The 18,058-nt window shown below is 62.6% G+C and overlaps 1 protein-coding gene across 8 annotated transcripts in view; it reads right to left on the reverse strand.

Annotated features, from left to right (window-relative positions):
* The window catches only part of SEPTIN9 (septin 9), a 121,206-nt gene that overhangs the window by 12,099 nt on the left and 91,049 nt on the right, over positions 1 to 18,058 (reverse strand). Inside the window, exon 1 of one of the 8 annotated variants that reach the window (XM_037064621.1) lies at positions 12,719 to 12,801. The exons of 5 other annotated variants lie outside the window; for them this stretch is intronic. Coding sequence is in view for 1 of the 3 variants with exons in the window: in XM_037064618.1 (XP_036920513.1) it covers positions 8,100 to 8,106 (7 nt within the window). In the remaining 2 variants the exon portion in view is untranslated. Of the gene's footprint in view, positions 1 to 8,099; positions 8,122 to 11,908; positions 12,039 to 12,718; positions 12,802 to 18,058 lie in introns of those variants that run through there. 2 more of the 8 variants (XM_037064623.1, XM_037064618.1) reach the window with 2 other exon arrangements.

The raw sequence follows: 18,058 nt of genomic DNA on the forward strand, positions 1-18,058 counted from the left end.
AACTCCCCATAAATGTCACTGGGGAACTTCCTGTTCCTTCTGAAGACGCAAACGCTGACTATAAACGGCCAACTTTTGCAAATCGTGCCGGTGGGACCAAGGGCTGAATTTTAAAGGCGCACAGGGCTCGCCTAATTCGATAAGTGATTCCGAATCGAATTACATTTCACACATTGTCTGGGGTCGGGGAACATCTCATCAGAGGCTGGCGGGGAACAGGGAGGCCAGAAACCCGAGCCCCGGCCCCCTTGGCCCGAAGCTGCTCAGAAATACGGTGCAAAACATCCCGGCCTCTGCGGAGAACGGCGGGAGCCGCAACCTCAAAGGCTGCGTCCCGCTCTCCCTCGGAGCTCCAGCCCTTTTCCAAGAGGGGCCCCGAAACGAAATCACAGTTTCACACACTCTGTGCACGAGGAAGCGTGCATGAATCAGAAAATCCCAGGACCCTCTGCCCTCTGCAGGACCCGGGAGGGGACACAGCGGGGCCAGTGCCCGCCCCCTTGATTCATTCAGGAGCCGAGGCAACCCAGGCAACCCGAAGTTGGAGGCCCCACTTTTATGGCCCGCCCCCCGCCTTTCTCTCACCAAACCCTTTAAAGCAAGCCTCTCCTCCATTGTTTGGGCAGGAATCTCAAGAAGGTCTTCGTTTCTGCCAACGCGGTTTCAATGGGCCCCATCGGGAAAGTCAGAGTTGGAGCCCGGCCAAGGCTCCCCCGCCCCCCTGCTGGGAGAGGCCCTCTCCTGCTCCTCCTGTTCCCTGGTTCGCAGCCCAGACCTTACCAGCGGCTCAGGGCCTATTGAGACATCAATCTCCAGGCAGAACAGGCTCCAACCTGAACGGGTCCTCACTCACTTCCGAAAAAGCCTCGCAGAGAGAATCTGCATGTGGAACGGGCCGCGGACGAGCCCCCTGCCGCCTGTGCGGGGGCGGGGGGGGGGGCGCGCTGCTGACTTTTAGTTTCATCTTCCAAGGCCCACTCCCCTCGCAGAATCCGGGGACGTGCCCGGAGGCTTCTCCCACCCCAGGAAACTCCCCCCCTCCCCCACACAACGGGCTCTCACCCAGAACCCAGGCCCACAGAGCACGCACGGCCGGCCAACCACAGAGATTCCGTTAGTTCTTGGCAATTGTGTGCAGAGTTAAAAAGAGAAAGAAGAGAACCTCCCGCCGAGGATGGGTGGAAACCGGCCATTTGTCACAGCGTGGAATTTCCTCTTATCGGGGATGTCCCCCTAAGGGGGGGGCCTGCCCCCTCTCCCAGCAGCTCGGGCGTCAGCCGATGCAGACCAGACCAGAGCTCGGGTGCAAATGGACGGAGGCGGGGACACCGGGGGCTCTGCCTCCCCCAACTGATGAATCTTCTGCATGACAAAAGGGAGCTGGGGCCTCTGGGGTGCAACAAGGCACCCCCATTCCAGGGCTGAGGAGAAGGGAGCTTTAACCCAAAGACAGGAAGCAAGTGCCTTCTCTCATGCAGACCAGCTCGGCCTGACACTGCCTAAGGCTCCCCAGCGCCCAGGTCACTGCAGAGGGGGCTAAAAAGGCACAGAGGACACCTCATATCACAGGGGCTCAAGAAGGATGTAGGTCGAGGGGGTCAGGGCCACCCTATTGAACCCTGTGGCCCACCATTTGCAGCCCCAGCTCTCAAGGCTGGCAGGAGTTGGGGCAGCTGGGGTCACTTCCTGTCCCCACGGCCGCAGGGTCCTTCCTGCTCAAGAGGGCAGGGGGTCTGGAGGCCCAGGGCTTGGCCTGGGGGCCAGCATGCCCCTTAGGTGAGGTGGACTTTGCAGGCAGCACCGGGACCGTGCCTGCGGCGCCCCTGGGTCCTGCACCCTGAAAGAACCCCTGCTCACTGCACGCCCCCCACTCCCCCCCCGCCCCTCTTCCACAGGAGACAGGCAGCCAAGGAGACAGAGAAAGGCCCCTGCCAGTCCCAGACCCACGACACCAGGCACCCTCTGAGGCGGGAATGGCGATGGATCAACTCTCCAAGGGGTCCCAGGAACACACGTGCACCCTGCTGCTTCAGGCTCCCCCCCCAAAAAAAGTCATGCGTGTGTGCTTGGTCCAAGTGTACCTCTGGTCTTGGGGCTCTGACCAGACGGAGGCCAGCATGCCAAAACGCACAGCGCAGTGGGGTCGGCCCTCACCCCAGGTCTCGGAGGACAGGCCTCCAAGACCTTCCCGAGGTGCTGTCCTCTCTCAGTGTCTGCCCAGCCTCTGCCCCAGTCCCTGGCTGGGCGCTGTCCCCAGGAACTTCACCCTTCCCCTGGGCATTCAATGCCATGCCAACCTCTGTCCAGATTCGCACACCAGTGCCGAACCCAGTCCCCAGCCCACCGAGGCTCAGCAGCGATGTCTCACGGTGCCCAGCCCCAGAACCCAGGGTCCCGCCCCAGTGGGGTCCAGGTGTCTCAAACCAAACATGCCCCCCCCGCTGAGCGCTGGACCCTCCAGCCGGCCCTCCAACCCCATACCTGTGACCCAGTTCTGGCAGCTAGAAATCCGGGCCTGGCCTCGCCCCCTCCCTTTCCATCCCCTCAAACCCAGTCGCCCAGCCCACCTCCCACCTCCACGACCACACAGCTCAAGCCATCACCAGGACGGACTGTACGCATGTGAATTAACCCCATCACTCCCCAGAGGGGCTCCCACGGCACCTGGGAAAGACCAGAATCCCGTTTCCTTCCACTGGCTGCGTGGCCCTGGGCAAGGGACTTTGCCTCTCTGCGCCTCAATTTTCTTACGTGTAAAATGGGGATATAATCAGACTTGCCTCCTACGAAAGCTGAGTATGGGCAGGGGGCAGAGCCCAGTGCCCCGCCCAGCCACCCTGAGTGTCGGTCAGCCGGACACAAGCCCCACCCTCACTCCAGTTCAGCAAGTGCACTGACCCCCCGGCTCCTCACCCCCCACCCCAGAACCTCTCAGGTCGGGGGGCGCCAGCAGGTCCTCTTCCCCAGGCTCCTGGAAGCTCCCCACTGTCTTCCCAGGATGCTAATCCTCACCGGCCCCTCACTCTCGTCCCAGAGAGCCCTGATTACAACTTGTAACTGGGCGTTTGGTCTTCCAGTCTAAGGCGGCCTCCCTCACCCGTGGGGAGCTCCAGGTCTCTCCTTCACTGCTCACAAGTCCTCCCACCCCAAAACGCCCAGCGAGACGCTGCTGGTTGGATGAACGAGTGAATGAATGGTGAACTCACTGCCTTTCCCTCTGCCTTCCTCTCCCCCAGAGCATCACGGGGGATGGCTGCCGCTTCCCCGTTGACCCAGGTGACACTGCGCCCCCTCGAGGTTCCCACAGTGCTGGCTGCAGCCTTTCCCACGCGCCTCCCCCCTGGTTCCATGTGTGGCAGCCTGTGAATGAGACGTTAACCACTTCCGGCCTCCATCGTCCTCCTGGAGCTGCAGAGAGGGGAGGAGGAAGGATGGATGTGCTTCCTGGGACAGCGCCTGCCCACTCAGGAAACTGTGCTCCGGAAACAGCCAGAGGGGGCGCTGGGGGCACCCGCTGGGGACAGGAGGTGGGCGGAGATGGGCCTGCCGGAGACAGGGCCCTAACACCACCCCCAAGCCCACCCACCAAAGCAGGGGCTCTGGGCCCTAGGGGCTCTCCCAGGGGCGCGGCGGAGGTGAAGCCGGTGCCGGCAGGGGGCTCCCATCAGACCGACTGGGCCCAGGCCCTCCGTGTGGACAGACCAGGGTGTCCCTGGAAGACTCGCCCAACAGCAGGGATCTGGGGGTCTGCGTTTCACGCTCCAACGATGGCTCTTCCCGGCGTCCAGTACTGTGCTGTCCAGCACAGTAGGTGCCTGTCCAGATAAACATGACCTATCACCAGCCCAAACGTACAGTGATTCAGGTACACCAGTCAAGAGAACTTACTGAGACACAACCGGAGCCCCCAAAACACACAAGACCCCGTCCTGGCCCCCAGAGGGCCAGCTGATGCACAGCACTTCACAAAGCACTCAAATCTGTTTTATCTGAGAGTCTCCATTTGCAGCCCTTGGCCAGATAGCTCGGCTGGTTACAGCACTGTCCCAACAACCAAGGTTGCAGGTTCAATCCCCGGTCAGGGCACGTACAAGAAACCAATGAACACAGCAATCAGTGGAACAACGAAACAATGTTTCTCTCTCCCTTCCCCCAAAACGTCTCCCTTCCTTCCTCTCTGTATCTAAAATCAATAATGAAAACGAGAGCCTACATTTCCTGCAGTAATTAGCTGCAACTTTTGAAACCAGACCAAGATGACTAGAACTACAGTAACAATGAGTTCTTCCACAAGCCGCTGCCAAACAAAGTTACCCTTGGGAGTCGTGCCAGTCCCTGGGGTCTCCCACGTGCTGGGACCCAGCACGCCCGCCCCTCCCCACAGAAAGAGCCCAACCACCCCCGGCACCCTCTGCCCCCGGGAGCAGGAGGTGGGGCGGCCTACTGCGGAACTGAAAACACCCGGGGCCTTCGTCGCTCTGGGAAGCCAGCACAGAACCTGGAGAGTAGGAGCCTGTCCCTTCCCAGGTCCCTCCAGCCAGCAGCTCCGGGAAGAGGGTACATTCATATGGTAATTTCTGCCTGAGAACCAGGGAGGCCCTGCTCGGAGGAGGAGCAGGAGGAGGAGGGAGGGAGCCTGGCCTTCCCAGGACCTCACTGAGGAGTAGACACTGGGGACGGGATGGAGGGCTTCCTCACACACTTGTGTGGTGGTTTGGAATGACAATGGACGGGCATCGCTTTATAGTGTGACTTTGGGGAGTGTGACGCACGGAATGGTCTAGAAGCAGCAGCGCTCAGCCCTGGAAGACCTGGGGCGGCCCCCTCCCTCCCCAGGTCCCAGAGGCAGCCCTCCCCAGCATGTACCCTCCCAGAGAGGGGGCACCACGGGCTCCAACTCCATCAAGGCCAGTCGGGAAGGCCCCCCACTTCCTCTCTGGGAAAGAAGCTGCTTTCCACACCCCAGTCCTCTCTCCCCCACTTTCCTGCTGGGGGTGGGGTACACAGAGCCCCACTCCTCCCCCTGCGCCCACAGAAAGGGCAGACAAACCTCCACTTCCCCTTTCTGTCTCGGTCTGGGCCCCGTGCAGGCAAAGGAAACTGCAAGTCAGGGCCAGGGTGCAGCTGCAGGGCCGGTGTCGACCCTGCACCCAGACCCCACCCCACCCCACCCCGCGATGATTCATCAGATTCCAGGGAGCTGGGCCTGGGCTCACAGTGAACAATAAGGACCCCTAGCAAACTGCGCAAACAGATTTGAGACCTGCGATGAGGGGAAATTTCAAGGTGCTCCCGGCCCATCAGGTTCAAACACAATGGGCCAATGTGGACTCGACCTGGGCTGGTGGGTGGAAATGTCCCATGTGACTGGCACTCTCCCCAGAGAACGGAAAATGCGTCCATGCCAACCCTGCCCCCCGCCCCACCCCAGGCTCTGCTGAACGATTCACGCCACTGAGACACGGGGCGGCAGCCCCCACCAGCTGGCAAACTGACGATGGAGTGCAATTCTTCGGCCACAAAAAGGAATGAAGTGTGAGCGTCACCGGAGGAAGAACCTTGGAAGCGTAGCTTCGAGAGAGAAGCCGGACACCAAAGGCCGCCTGCCCTGGGATCCCGCTTCTCTGATGCACCTGCGCCGGGGAACCCAGAGACCGCAGCTGAGCGAGGCCACGGGTGGGGGCGTGACCGCACTGGGGGTGAAGAAAATGTTCTGGAATTAGTGGTGATGCCACCTAACTTCATAAATATGCTAAAAGCCAATGAACTGCACAAAGAGTGAATTTTATGGTCTGTGAATTATGTCAATAAAGTCATTATTAACAACAAGAACAAGAATGGCCGGTGACCCGTGAACATTCCCCAGAGGACAAGAGCGGGGACAGTGTCCTTCCTGCCTACCCTGGTGCCCAGCATGGTTCCAGCCCCCAACCTCCACAGCCCCCCCCCCCAGGGACGCCCCTGCCTGCCCTGAACCTCCCACCCCAGGGCTCACGAGGACTCGCCACTGGTCTGTAAAGGGGCCCTCGGTGCCTCAGCTGGGCACCTACCTACGTACGTCCAAGCCTGACCTGGCAGCAGGCATGGCTCCCACCTGGACCTCAGCAGCTAGCAGAACGCTGGGACTCAGATCATCCCAGGCCTGGGACCCCGAGTCCCCTTCCCAGAACCGGAACCCAGCTGGGTGCTGCTGCGGCAGCCGCAGGGCCCAGGCCTGGCAGCTGGGCCGGGTGCCGGCAGCAGATCAGTCCCCAGCACAGGCCGGAGGTAACGGTCGAGGGAGGCCCGGGGCCTCTCCCTCCCCCATCCCACAGTCTAAGGACACCAGGCAAGAGGAGCCTCTGTGAAAACAGAGGGAATTCATTCAGACCCAGTTTCAGGGGTCACACAGGCCCCTCTAGGGTGTCACGGTCTAATGGCCACATTAGCACCTGAGTCCCCCACCACGTGCTCAGGACTCTTCACTCCCCACCCGTCCTAGGAGGTCCCCGTGGTGAGCTGGGGGGAGCCCTCACCCACCCCACACCCCAACATGCAGACCCTCAGGGGACCAGCCTGCCACCCCTGACTCAGGAATGTCCGCAACAGCCCTATGAACTGGCAGCTGATAGGAGTTTCTGCCGCTTAGCTGAATGGAGAAACTGAGGCACATACGGAGTGGGGCTAGGGGTTCATGTCTCCGTGTTGTACCATGGACGTGGCCCCAGAATTTGCTCTGGGAGATGGTGGCACGAGACCCCTGCAGAGGGGCTGGGGTCCTCCAGCACTGAGGTGTCTCCGCATTGCAGAGACCAGGAGGTGCTGCTGGGTGGATGCCTGAGGGACCCAGCACGGGGGGCGAGGGGGCGGCGGTGGCTGCTGCTGACGCATGGGTGTGGTCCCAGGAGCCTCAGGGAGACGTACTGGGCCACAGGGAGCCCTGGAGGAGGTTGGGGCCTTCCAGTCCCACCTCTACTTCTGAACTCAGAGGTGTCCCCCCCACTCCTGACCCTTCGCTTCCTCCTCCTCCTCCTCCATCTTCTCCAGTACCTGCCTCTCAACACCCCGGGCCCTAAGCCGAGGCCCCACTGCAGGTGAGCAGCCTTCCTTCCCCTGCCCCTGCCGGAGCCAGACTGGGAGGGATCGGCACCATCCCCCCCAGGTCTGGACTTCCCCCTGGAGTCACCCCCACCCTGAGCCAGGACACCAGCCCTGCCCAGGACGCTGTGCCGCCTTGGAACTGAGCAGCCCCTCTTCCGCCTCCGAAGGCTCTCAGCCTGCCGGGTGCTCAGAGGGGGCAGAGGGTGAGGGTCTCACGCTAAACCTGCGTTCACTTGTAATGAATACACTGTGTCTACTTCCTCTCTCGGAGCAGGAAGCTGCAGGAGGTGCCTCCTCGCCCCCCCGGGACTCCCTCGCCTCCGTGGGGGCTTCTCTGCTTTGCCTCAGTTTTCACATCCGGCGAGTGGAGCAAGAGCGGCCCAGGGGCTTAAAAGCCCTGGGGTCCACAGAGGGAGCCACAGTCATGGGCCGAGTGGCCAGAGCTCTGGAGAGAACCACGAACGTGGTCCCACCTGTCAGCTCCTCAGAGGCAGCATGGGTGACACTGCAGAGCTTTCTGTCCCTGCCTTGTAAACAGTCACACATGGACCCACAGGGTTGGGGGGGCGGTGGCAGAGAAGCCGTTTAAAACTGGTCCCTTTTCCCAGGACCAGAAGTCTGGCCGGGCAGAGGAGTATGCTGTGGAATACCCACTGCTCACCTCTCTGCCTCAGTTCCCCCACCCCACCGTTCAAGGAGGGGGCAGCCCCACCCACCAGCGCTGGATTCAGTGAGATTCCACGAGATTTGGACTGACAGGCCCGGGCGCCAGGCCCAGAGTAAATGATGGCCAAGACGGCGCCGGGAGGGGCTCCCACCCTGACACACTGGCTGCCGCGGTGGGTGAGGACAACACGTTACGGGAGCAGGCGGCCTGCGCACTGGGGCAAGCGCCTCTGCTGCTCAGCCCAGGGGCAGGTGACCCAAGGAAGGGTGATGCGGTCGCCTGCCCCTCTGGATGGGTGTGACCCCTCCCCCACCCGCCCTGTGTCCCAGCTACAATGGGGCCGCTGTCCGACCTGCCATTAGTCTTCAAGGTCCGCGACTGTCACCCGGCAATGGGCAGCTTCTCCTCCAGGCTCAGCAGACAAGGAACAAAAGACACAGCTCCCTGGTCCTTGCTGCCCCAGACCCAGGGCGTGGGGGTGGGGCCGAGATCCGAGGGGGGGGTCCAGCCCCGCCCAGGGAGGATGTGTCCAAGTCAAAGAAGAAATGTGGCTCCTGGGCCCCTTTTCTCCTCCAGGCTGCGAGGAGACCACGTGCCCCCAGAGCAGCAAGCAAGCACCTGGGACGTCCGGGGTACCGGACAGTGACCCGTGAAACGCCATCCCTACAGTCAGTCTCCCGAAGGACGCAAACGTCCCCACCTGGCAGGCAGTCCTGTGTCAGAGGCCTGGGGACTGGCCCCGGGGACCGGGCCTGGGCAGGGAGAGGGAAGCACCTCTTGGGAGGGGGCCTGTCTGGGCACTCCTCACTGGGGACACTAACAGGGACGCTCTTCTGACACGCACACCTGGACGACGCGTCACTGCCCGCTCCGTGCCGGGCATCACGGCAGGGCGGGGGGCAGGCCCTCCGGGGGGACAGCCCTGGGAGGGGTGCTGCGTGGCAGGCAGGTGCAATGGGACATCCCAGAGGCCGGCAAACCTCCTTTCCGACAGCCATACGGGGTCACCGGCAGCGACGCAACCCCACCCTGTAGCTGGGGTTTTGAGGGCAGCCCCGGGAGCACAGGGCCGACGTATCACAGAGGGTATCCCGACCCCCCAGCATCGGGACAGGGACAATAAATTGGGGGGCACTCCTCCCGTGATCCAGGTGCTGGACCCCGATTAAAGTCGTATTTAGGCAGAAACAGCGAGGAAGAGGGGACAGAGCAGACGCGTCATCTTCCTCTCTCAGGGCCTCTGCTGAGCTGCCTCCGCCTCCCCCAGACCAAGGCCCAGTGGCCACCCAGCCCCCGATGGAAGTCAGAACCAGAACTCGTGGCTCCTCCGGGCCCCCAAGGGCTGAGCCCCTCTTCCCTGCCCCTCAGAGCCTGGCCCAAGCCTGGTTCCCAGAGGAAAGAGATGAACCCCCCCAACCCCCCAGCCGGGGTGGGGGGAGCCAGGTGGAGAGAGGTCCCACCCACCACCCTGCCAGCACCAAGCAAGGCCGGTAAGGCCCCCCCCCAGGCAGGCAGGACAGAGGGGGCTGCCAGCTGGGGCGAGACTGCCCCCCATCCCCACAGTTGTCATCAGACCTACTGCTCTGCTTCCGCTTCCCAGCTGCCCCCCTGAAGAACAGGCTGGGCCTCCGCGCTGAGCGGCCGCAGCGGCGTTCCTGGGAAGGCGTCCCGGCTCCACTGAGCCCCGGACAACAGGTCCCTACCTGTCCTCAGAACCAGGCTGGTGCTCAGCAAGCCAATCACAGCTTGGCGCTGGAGGCAGAGTCTGGGAGTGGAGTCCCACCCAGCCAAGGGCTACAATTTTTGCTGGAAGCGTCTTCCCACATCCTCCGCATAGGGAGCTGGGGCCCCTGGGCCCTGGCCACGTCCGACCCCACTTCCCCACGAAGCTCAGATGGCGTCGCCGGCCTCAGCCAAGGTTGGGAGATGAGAGGGGAGGGACAGGCGGGAGCCACAGGGTGCCACAGGGTGTGCGAGGTGACGGCCACCCTGCAGATGACCCCAGCCAGGAGACGTGGGGTGGACAGCAGGCATGTGTCCTCTCCCTGGTGCACTGACGTAAAGTCATCCTTCCCCCACATGTGGCCAATGAAGGGAGGGGGCCCAGAACCCTCGGGTGGTATGAAGAACCCGGCCCAAGACCTAAATGTGGGGGCGGGAGGGGGGTGATCAGAAGACAGAGGCTCGCCATGGTGATCGGCTGCCTTAAAAAGCCCAAGACCTCTGACACGGGGGAAGCTGGGCCGAGCCAGGCGGGCGGGGGGCTCTCCCAGGGATAGGGTCTGCCCACTCTGCGGCTGCCTCCCAGCCCCTGCACGCAGCCCCGTCTGACAGAGCTCTGACAGAGCGGCGTAGGCCTGCCTGCATGACAACAGGAAGCGGGGAGGGTATAGTGGCCCAGGGAAGGGGGGGCGTCAGCCCAGGGACCGGGGTGCCCAGTGGGTCCCGGGCTTCTAAGGAGACAGCCTGGTGAACTCCAACTTCGACCTCCTCCTGGTGGCCCAGGGCCATGTCTCGGGGACCGACCCCACAGGCCCCCACAGGCCCCAAGCGGCGATGGCCACAGCTGCCTTGTGGCTGCTCCCTCCAACAGAACAGGGTTCTGTCACGTCCACCTCTGAACGCTCCGCACACTGCCCTGGCACACAGTAGGTCCGCCCCGCGTGCCAACTGAACCAACCGGCCATTGTCCTGGATGTCGGCCCCACGGTGCCAGCCAAGGAAGAGAAGCTGACGGAAGTACAGACACAAACCAGCAGACACAATAGGGGACGCCCAAGAGGGGCAGGGGAGGGCTCGGTGACAACGCAGGTCCCCGGGGACAGGCTTAAGAGAGGTCGGCCTGAGGCCGCCTTCCCCAGCCACTCCTCCCTCAAAGGAGACCCGAGGGCAGAGAAAAACCCCACCTTCACAAGGAGGCCTCACGTGGAGGCCCCCCCACCAAACAGTTAAACAAAGGGGTTCTTTCCGTTTCCTCAAAGGTGCCCCCTGAGCTGCCAAAGAGAAACGGCACTTACATCAACGCCCAGGGAGAAAGAGGGACCACGAATGACGGGGAAGACCACCTGCCTACCGTAAGGGGGCTGAGGGGCCGGACCGACCAGATTCCCCCGAGGAGCATCCAAACCGAGTTCCGACCAGGGTGCTGACCCCTCAGCCAGAAACCGGCTGCCGGCCGGGCAGCACATTTTTCTCCCGGAAATTAATTTCAAACTCCCCTTTGGGGAGCAGGGGTCTTCCCCAAACCTCTGACAAAAATGCCAGTGGACCTCAGCCAGGGCAGCCTGAGAGCTGAGTCAATCCCCGGGGACTCCGGGGACGAATTTTCAGAGCAGATGCAATGCCTCCGGGCACCGTGGCTTGGGTGCATGGGTGGCATGGGGTGACATGCTGTGCCGACTGTGGCAGGGACTCTGGGGCTTCTCCCAGCATCTCGGCTGGGCTGGCGTGTCCCCCTGCAGACATGTCTCCCAGAGCTGCCTTGTCCCCTCCTCCAGTCCTTGACAGGGAGTGGGACCCCCTCCCACCAGGTTCTCCAGCGAGGGGCAGGCACTGCAGACCGCCGCCGGCCCGCTCCCGGCCCGCTCCCGGCAACACCCCAACCTCCCAGGCCCGCAGACGAGCCTCAGCAGAACCGTCCCTCATAATGCCAGCCGGCCGCCGGCATCTGATTCCGGCGCGGCCAGCGGCTGTTGAAACTCATCCGCAGCTGGTCCTGGAAGCCGCCCGCCCCTGACGGACAACAACCACAGGAGGCAGAGGTGACCACCCCGGTTCCTGCAGCCCTCCTGGAAGTCAGGGAAGCCCCTTGCGAGAGGGAAACTGACTCCTCCAAGAAACTCCCCCTGGGGGAGGACCGCACGGCTCGGCTCTGCGGGCCAAATATTTACAAAGAGAGAGCTGTGGTCGCACAAAGCCCTTTTCTTCTACTCAGAGACCGAAAATCTGGGCCCCGCGTGGAGACCAAGCTCCCACCGTCCCTCTCCAGGGGACAGGAGCTGTCCCCCACCGGCCAGGAGGGGTCCAGGCTGGGGGCCCTGGGGCCACGCTGCTCCTGGCCCTGCCACCCATCCCTCCGGGACAGCTCAACGGCCATGACACCTGAGGGTCCCCCGGCCACCGGTGCAAGGCTGGAGGGAACAAAGGGAGCGGAGGACTCACCCCAGCAGCAGAGTCGGGCCGCGCCGGCTGCCTGAGAGTGTGGCCCGCCCACCGGGTCACATGGCTCGGAGCCGAGCAGAGAGGATCAAAGGGGCTTTGTGGCCTCGGAACAGGGAGGCTCCCAGAGCGGCGCGGGCAGAGGTAGGAGGGACCGAGAATGTCTTCCGAAAGAGAACGGGCACCAAGGGGCAGGGCGAGGGGGGCGGCAAGGGGGGCAGGCGGGGAGAAGGGGCTGTGCTGCAGCCCCGGAAGCAACCGGGCTCTCGGGAGGCATTGTCTGTGTGGAAGCAGCACCCAGGAGTGGAGTTCCCAAGCCAGCCTCAGTCGCCCTAAAAGAGAGTCACGTGGCCCCCGGGGAAGAGCTCGGGGAGGAGGGAGGAAGAAACCCACCTGGACACCCAGCCGGGCGCCCTGACCAGCAGCCCGTGCCTGCCCCACCACCAGGCCCCTCCCCCCAGCCCAGCCCAGCCCCGGCCTGGGTGCTGGGTGGCGCCAACAACCTCACATGCCCATGGGCGTCCCTTCTCCCTGCTGCCCCGCCCCGTGCTTCCCCTTTGCCAGGTGCACCCCAGATGCGCCCCCCACACGGTCCTGACCCCTGCAGGCCCGGGTGACACACCTAGGCTCTCTGGTCGGGGCGGGGGGCTGCAGCCCGGGGGGGAGGTCCCCCCCAGGAATGAAGTCCAGACCTGCAGTCAGAGCTGCCCCAGGCTTCCCAGCAGCCAGGGGTCAGGCGCAACCAGCCCGGTTCACTTCCCACTGCTGGCAGGGCCTGGGCTGAGAGGCGGGGGTGGGGCCAGCTCACCAGGGCTCCTCCTCCTTCCTGGAGACTCACAGCTCGGATTCCAGTCCTGCTCCGGCTCCTCCAGCCCCTACGGGCCTGGGCAGAGAGTCAGTCTCTTCCCTCGCCCCTCCGCCCCCTCAAGACCCTGAGTAGAACAGAGTAGAGGTGGGACCCCCCCTGGGGGATGGGCTAGGTGGTCCCAGCGGAGCGAACTCGGGAGCAACCCTGCTGGGGCTGGGCCTGAAAGCTGGGATGGGCCAGACCCACCCCCAGCCACGACCTCTGACCCTTGAGTGAGTCACTGGCTCACAGGCGTGGGCGTGGCCTAACAGCCCCAGGCCGACTCACACTAGCAGGGTTTCCCAGGGCAGGCCTTGGGGCCTTGCCTGGCAGGAAGCCCTGGGCAAGAGCCCTGGGCGACACCTGGAAGGCTGCTTCGGGGCAAGTGGCCGGTCCACCTTCCTCCGGGAGGAATAACACCGACCCAGCCCCCGGGGCCACTAGATGTCCCCTGCTCCCTCTCGGGTTTCCCATCCCCAGCTCACGCGTCTGGATGGTAGCTGAGTGCCCGGAGCACCCACCCTGCCCACCCGAGGCAGGCTCTGTCCCGCTGGTCCACCACCAGTCCAGCGCAGCTGCTGCCCACTCCTGATGACCAATGTCCCCGCAGCGGCCTTGGTGTCTTTCGGTTTGCCACAGAGGCTTTGGGGGCTGCTGTCCCTTGTGTCCCCCCCCTACACACACACAGCAGATACGCCCTGAGAGCTGCTCCGTCTGTCTCTGGACACAGACGGAAGACGGGGCGTGCCCAGGGGTGGGAGTGCACACCCAGAGCTGTGGGCTCAAACACCAGAACAAAGGCCCTTTCCTTGGCGATCACTTTGGCCCATCACTCCCCGGCTGCAGGACTTGACCTTCCCCATCTGTATCATGGGCAGGATCAACCCTAATTGCAAGAATCAAAGAAATGTCCAAACCAGGAGGGCAGCAGCTCAGAACTCAAGCTTCCCTTTCCTCCCAGCAGGTGACTTCCTGGGACAGGGATTGGGGTGCCCCCTCCCCCCGCCCACCCCACAGGACCCTCATCACTGGGCCCTGAAGGGCAGCTCCAAGAACCTGCACCAAGGGAGACCAAGAGGGACTCCTGTTGCTGCAGGGAGCTGCGGGGATGTCACCTCCGCTTGGCACCTGCCCTGGTGGCTTCCTTGCTTTGCCTTCCTATTCCCAGAGCTCCCCGAGGGCCCCCTCCTCTGCCTCTGGCCTCGCTCCGTCCCCAGCTTTGTGGGCCCCCACAGACCACTCCCAAGGCCCCCCCCACCCTTCCTCCTCCTGCCCCACTTCCTCCTCCAGGGAGGCAGCCTGGGGGCTTTTTACTCTGCTGTCCTCACTGGTCACTGGTCAGTGGCAGTCTTTAGGGCGCAGGAGAGGGAGTGAGTCCCAGAGCCTGACAAGCCCGCCCCAGTCCAGACACTTGTCTGACACAGAACTTCCACCCCTGGGGACTGCTCGGCGCCCCCTGGTGCTTGGCCGGACCCAGTGCAGCTGCTCGATCTGCGGCAGAAACAAGCCGAGCCCAGCTGCCCGTTCTGTCATTTGAAAGATCCTGGTAGCCGCGTTAACACGGTACAAAGAAACCAAGTGGATTCACTTCAATGTTTCCCGTGCCTGAGAGAGCCAAAATATTATCACCTGAACGCATGACCAGTACTGAAAGGAAGGCGGTTTGCATTCTTTCCGCACTACAGCTCCGAGATGCGGTGTGCACTTCACGCCAACAGAACCTCCCGGCCTGGACGGGCACATGGTCAGTGGCCCACAGCACCGGACAGTGCTGCTCTCGATACTCTCTGTGTCATCCTGGGGGGGGGTGCCAGACCCTTGGGGGGGCCCTTCATCCCATCTGGGCCCCGCCGATCCGTTTTACCAGTGGTGTGCAGCCGCCCAGGGCCGAGACAGGACACAGCTCCATGGGACACAGTAAGAGGCTGCTGAGGCCACTGACCCCTACACCACAGTGTCCCCAGCAGGGGGTGCCCAGAGGACATTTCTCTCAGATGCCACTACCAGAAAGAAGGCAGCTTCTCCTAAGACGGTGATTTCCTGCACGAGTGCTAAGCATCCACCAGACCGCCCCAAAGGCAGGAGCTCCTGCCACCGCCAGCCCACCCCGTTTCTGGGGTTCCCTGGGCCACCTGGCCCCCAGGAGCTCGGGCCCCTCCCTCGATGAGAGCTGGCCACAGGCTGACCAGAGACCTGACTTGGACGGCGCGGCTCCAGAGGCGTGAGTGGGCTGCTGGAATGTCCCCCCAGTGGCCCGGAGCCAGGAGCCTTCTTGGTGGAGGGCCCAGAGAGCCTCAAAGGCCACGCAGACTCGGGGGCTGGGAAACCATCAGGAGGGGCCGTGTGCAAAGGGAGGGCGGAAACACAGGCGGAGACCCCAGAAAGGGGGAGGGAGGAGGGGAGGGAGGTTGACAGACAGGCTGCTGTGACCAGGGCCGCTGTCACCACTGAGGGTGCAGACTCCCGGGCATGTACACCCTTCCAACGAGCAACTCACTGTGCTTGTGTTCCGGTACTTCCCAGTCACCCGGAACCGCACTGATTCCAAAAGGCTCTAGAAAGACAAGAGGCGTACGGGTGGTTGCCAAAGAGGGAGAAGGAATGGGGGGCGGCCGCGAGGGGACAGGGGTTCCTTCTCGGAACTAGACGGGGTGACGGTCACAGGACAATGTGAATGTGCTAAATGCTACTCACGGTAAATCCCGTGTCCCCCGTATTTTACCACCATAAGCTTATATATATTTAAAGAAAAAAAGAACTTAATGTGTCCTTTTCCCCCTTGAGCCAGTTTGTTTGGCTCTAGACCTTAAAACCAGAGGGTCCCGAGATAAACCCCGAGCCCCGTGCCCCACCCCCGGGAGCCATGTGACTGTCTCGGGCAGGGGGCGCTCCGCAGAGGTGATGTGGCCACAAGCCGAGGACTGGAAGCAGCCACCGGAAGCAGGCCAGCAAGGGTGGGTCGTCCCCTGCAGATTCCAGCCGGAGCCAGCCCTGCCAACGCGGTGGCTTAGCCCCGTGACCCTCATTTCCGACTGCTGATGTCCAAAACTGTAAGGCAGAAGTTCCTGTTTCAGGGCGCTGGGTGCGTGGTGGCAGCCACAAGAGCGCCCGCCTCCACCGGTGCTGGGGGGAGCTCTGCCGTGAGGAGCAGAAGAGGCCCTCCGCCAGCCCCAACGGGCTCTGGGTGGGGTTCCCCGAGGCTGTTGCTCTGAGCTAGACCCCAACCCTCGAAGCAGAGGGAGCCCCCCCCCTCACTGGGCCCGAGGCTGGCGTGCCATGGGAAGGGGTCCTGTGGCATCCTGACAGGGATACTGAAGGCCACTGCACCTGCTGGTCATCAGCCCCACCGGGCAGCTGTCCAGTAGCAGGGTCCCACTCTGGATACCACAGGGGGCCAGTTGGGGTCCCCCCTCCAACTGGAAGAAGAGCACGGTCTGCGAGGTGTCACTACCCGCAGCCCAGGGACACCCATGTGATGCCTCACATGCCCCCCCCTCCCACGCACACATCTGCCCCTGCCCTGGTTCCCAGGCCTTCACGTCTGGCCAGCCGAGCCCAAAGCCCAGCTCTCCCAGCCCACCCCAGGCAGACCTCATGGGGTGCAGCTGTTGCTGCCACCAAATACCATGAAAAAGATCCTTTGCTCTCATTTTCGGGCCTGTGGCTGGGCTCCCCGCACAGGGCGCAGGGGGAGGGCTGGGCAGGTTCAAGTACAGGTCTGCCGGCTGATGGGGGCAACCGGCACGTGTGGCCACATCACTGGGAGGGGAGCCCCGAATGTCGCGAGCTGGCGGCCTCGGCGCTGGCAGCACATGTACCCCTGCAGCCCCCTGGGTGGGCAGGCTGGTCCCTGCAGAGCTTCTCTGGGCTGAGCAGGGCTGCAGCGCCTGGTTGTTCTGCCACATTTGGTTGATACCTTTCTCTTCCGGTTCCTTTGCAACTGGACCAGGGAGAAGGGCTGAGCTCCCCCTAATCTCAACAACAAGCCATTCCCTCCTTCCTGCGGCGCATCCGACTGCTCACTCTCTCCGTCTCCGAACACCACCACCTCTTGGCAGCTGGTCTAGGTCACGGCTTCCATCCTCCCGCCAGCCCCTCACTCCCGAACCTCTGCTGTCTGGCCTCTGCCCGTATCAGCATCACAACCCAACTCCTGAAAAAACCTCCCTCACCAACGTCCAGTTCCACCCCATCTGACATTGGGGCAACATTAACCACCCTCTCCCCTCACCTCAGCCTCCTCACCTCCACCACCAGTTTGGCCACCACCCCCAGACTGTCACTTCTGGTCCTGACCCCCCCACTCCCAGCGCGCTTTTCTCTGAGGACCCTACAACTTTCATTCAGGCCCCGACATTTCCCAAACCTCATCCAAAACCCCCTTAGTTAAAAGTCACCACCTCCAGAAAGCCTTCCGGATGTCCTCCATCAGATGTGGGCAGCTCCCCCGCCCCCACCCCCCTCCACGTTTCCTGAGTCGCACCCCAACCTGGCCCTTGCTAGGCTGACTTAACCTCCTCCTGAGTCTCCTAGGCAGTGGCCTCAAGAACAGTGTGTGGGACTCGGGGGCAAGGAGGCCCCATTTCCTCCCTTCTCAGAAGGGTTCCTCCCACTCCCACTATCAACAAGTTGCATCTTCCCCTCCCAGGCACCTTTGGTGCACGTTTGTTTTTCCTCTTCAAAAGCTATCACTACAGCAATAATGTATCCTGCAAATTATTTGATGATTTCCTGACTTACAACATTGTGGCATTATGCACCTTCAGCCAACTCTATTGCTCAGGTATGATGGCTACTTTGTAGCTCACCCCAGCCCCAGGCACAGTTCAGCCAGCCTCGCCCCACACCCACCCGTGTGCCCCAGGGCTGCAAAATCCTGGCAGACACAAAGCCAGAATTCCAAACACCAGGCAATAAAACAATCAGGCCAGGCATTGATTTTAATAACAGAAGCCAAGTGTGTCTTGCACCAGAGAGTCGGCCCTGCCAGCTCGCTGCTCAGGGGTGTCAGGAGGGAGGATGGCCAGGCGGGGGCGCTCCAGGTTGGCCTTAGATGCCAGGCTCCAAACTTCTTGCCCTTCGCAGGGACCAGAACAAAAGCTCAGCAGCTAAAATGGTAGGGTTTTGAGTCAAACGATAAATGGGTTGGTATTTGGAGGCAGAAAGGGCAGAATGGGCCCTCAATCGAGGGGCACAGGAGCCATCTAACAAATACAGATAGCTGGTGCCCACCCTGCCCCCAGGGATTCTGACTGAACTGATCTAAGGGTTGGCCTTTAAACATTTTTCTCAAGGGACCCTAATAT

This window comes from Sturnira hondurensis, unplaced genomic scaffold (genome assembly GCF_014824575.4).
Source record: "Sturnira hondurensis isolate 20B ecotype Veracruz unplaced genomic scaffold, ASM1482457v3 Scaffold0001221, whole genome shotgun sequence".
Taxonomy (NCBI): Eukaryota; Metazoa; Chordata; class Mammalia; order Chiroptera; family Phyllostomidae; genus Sturnira; species Sturnira hondurensis.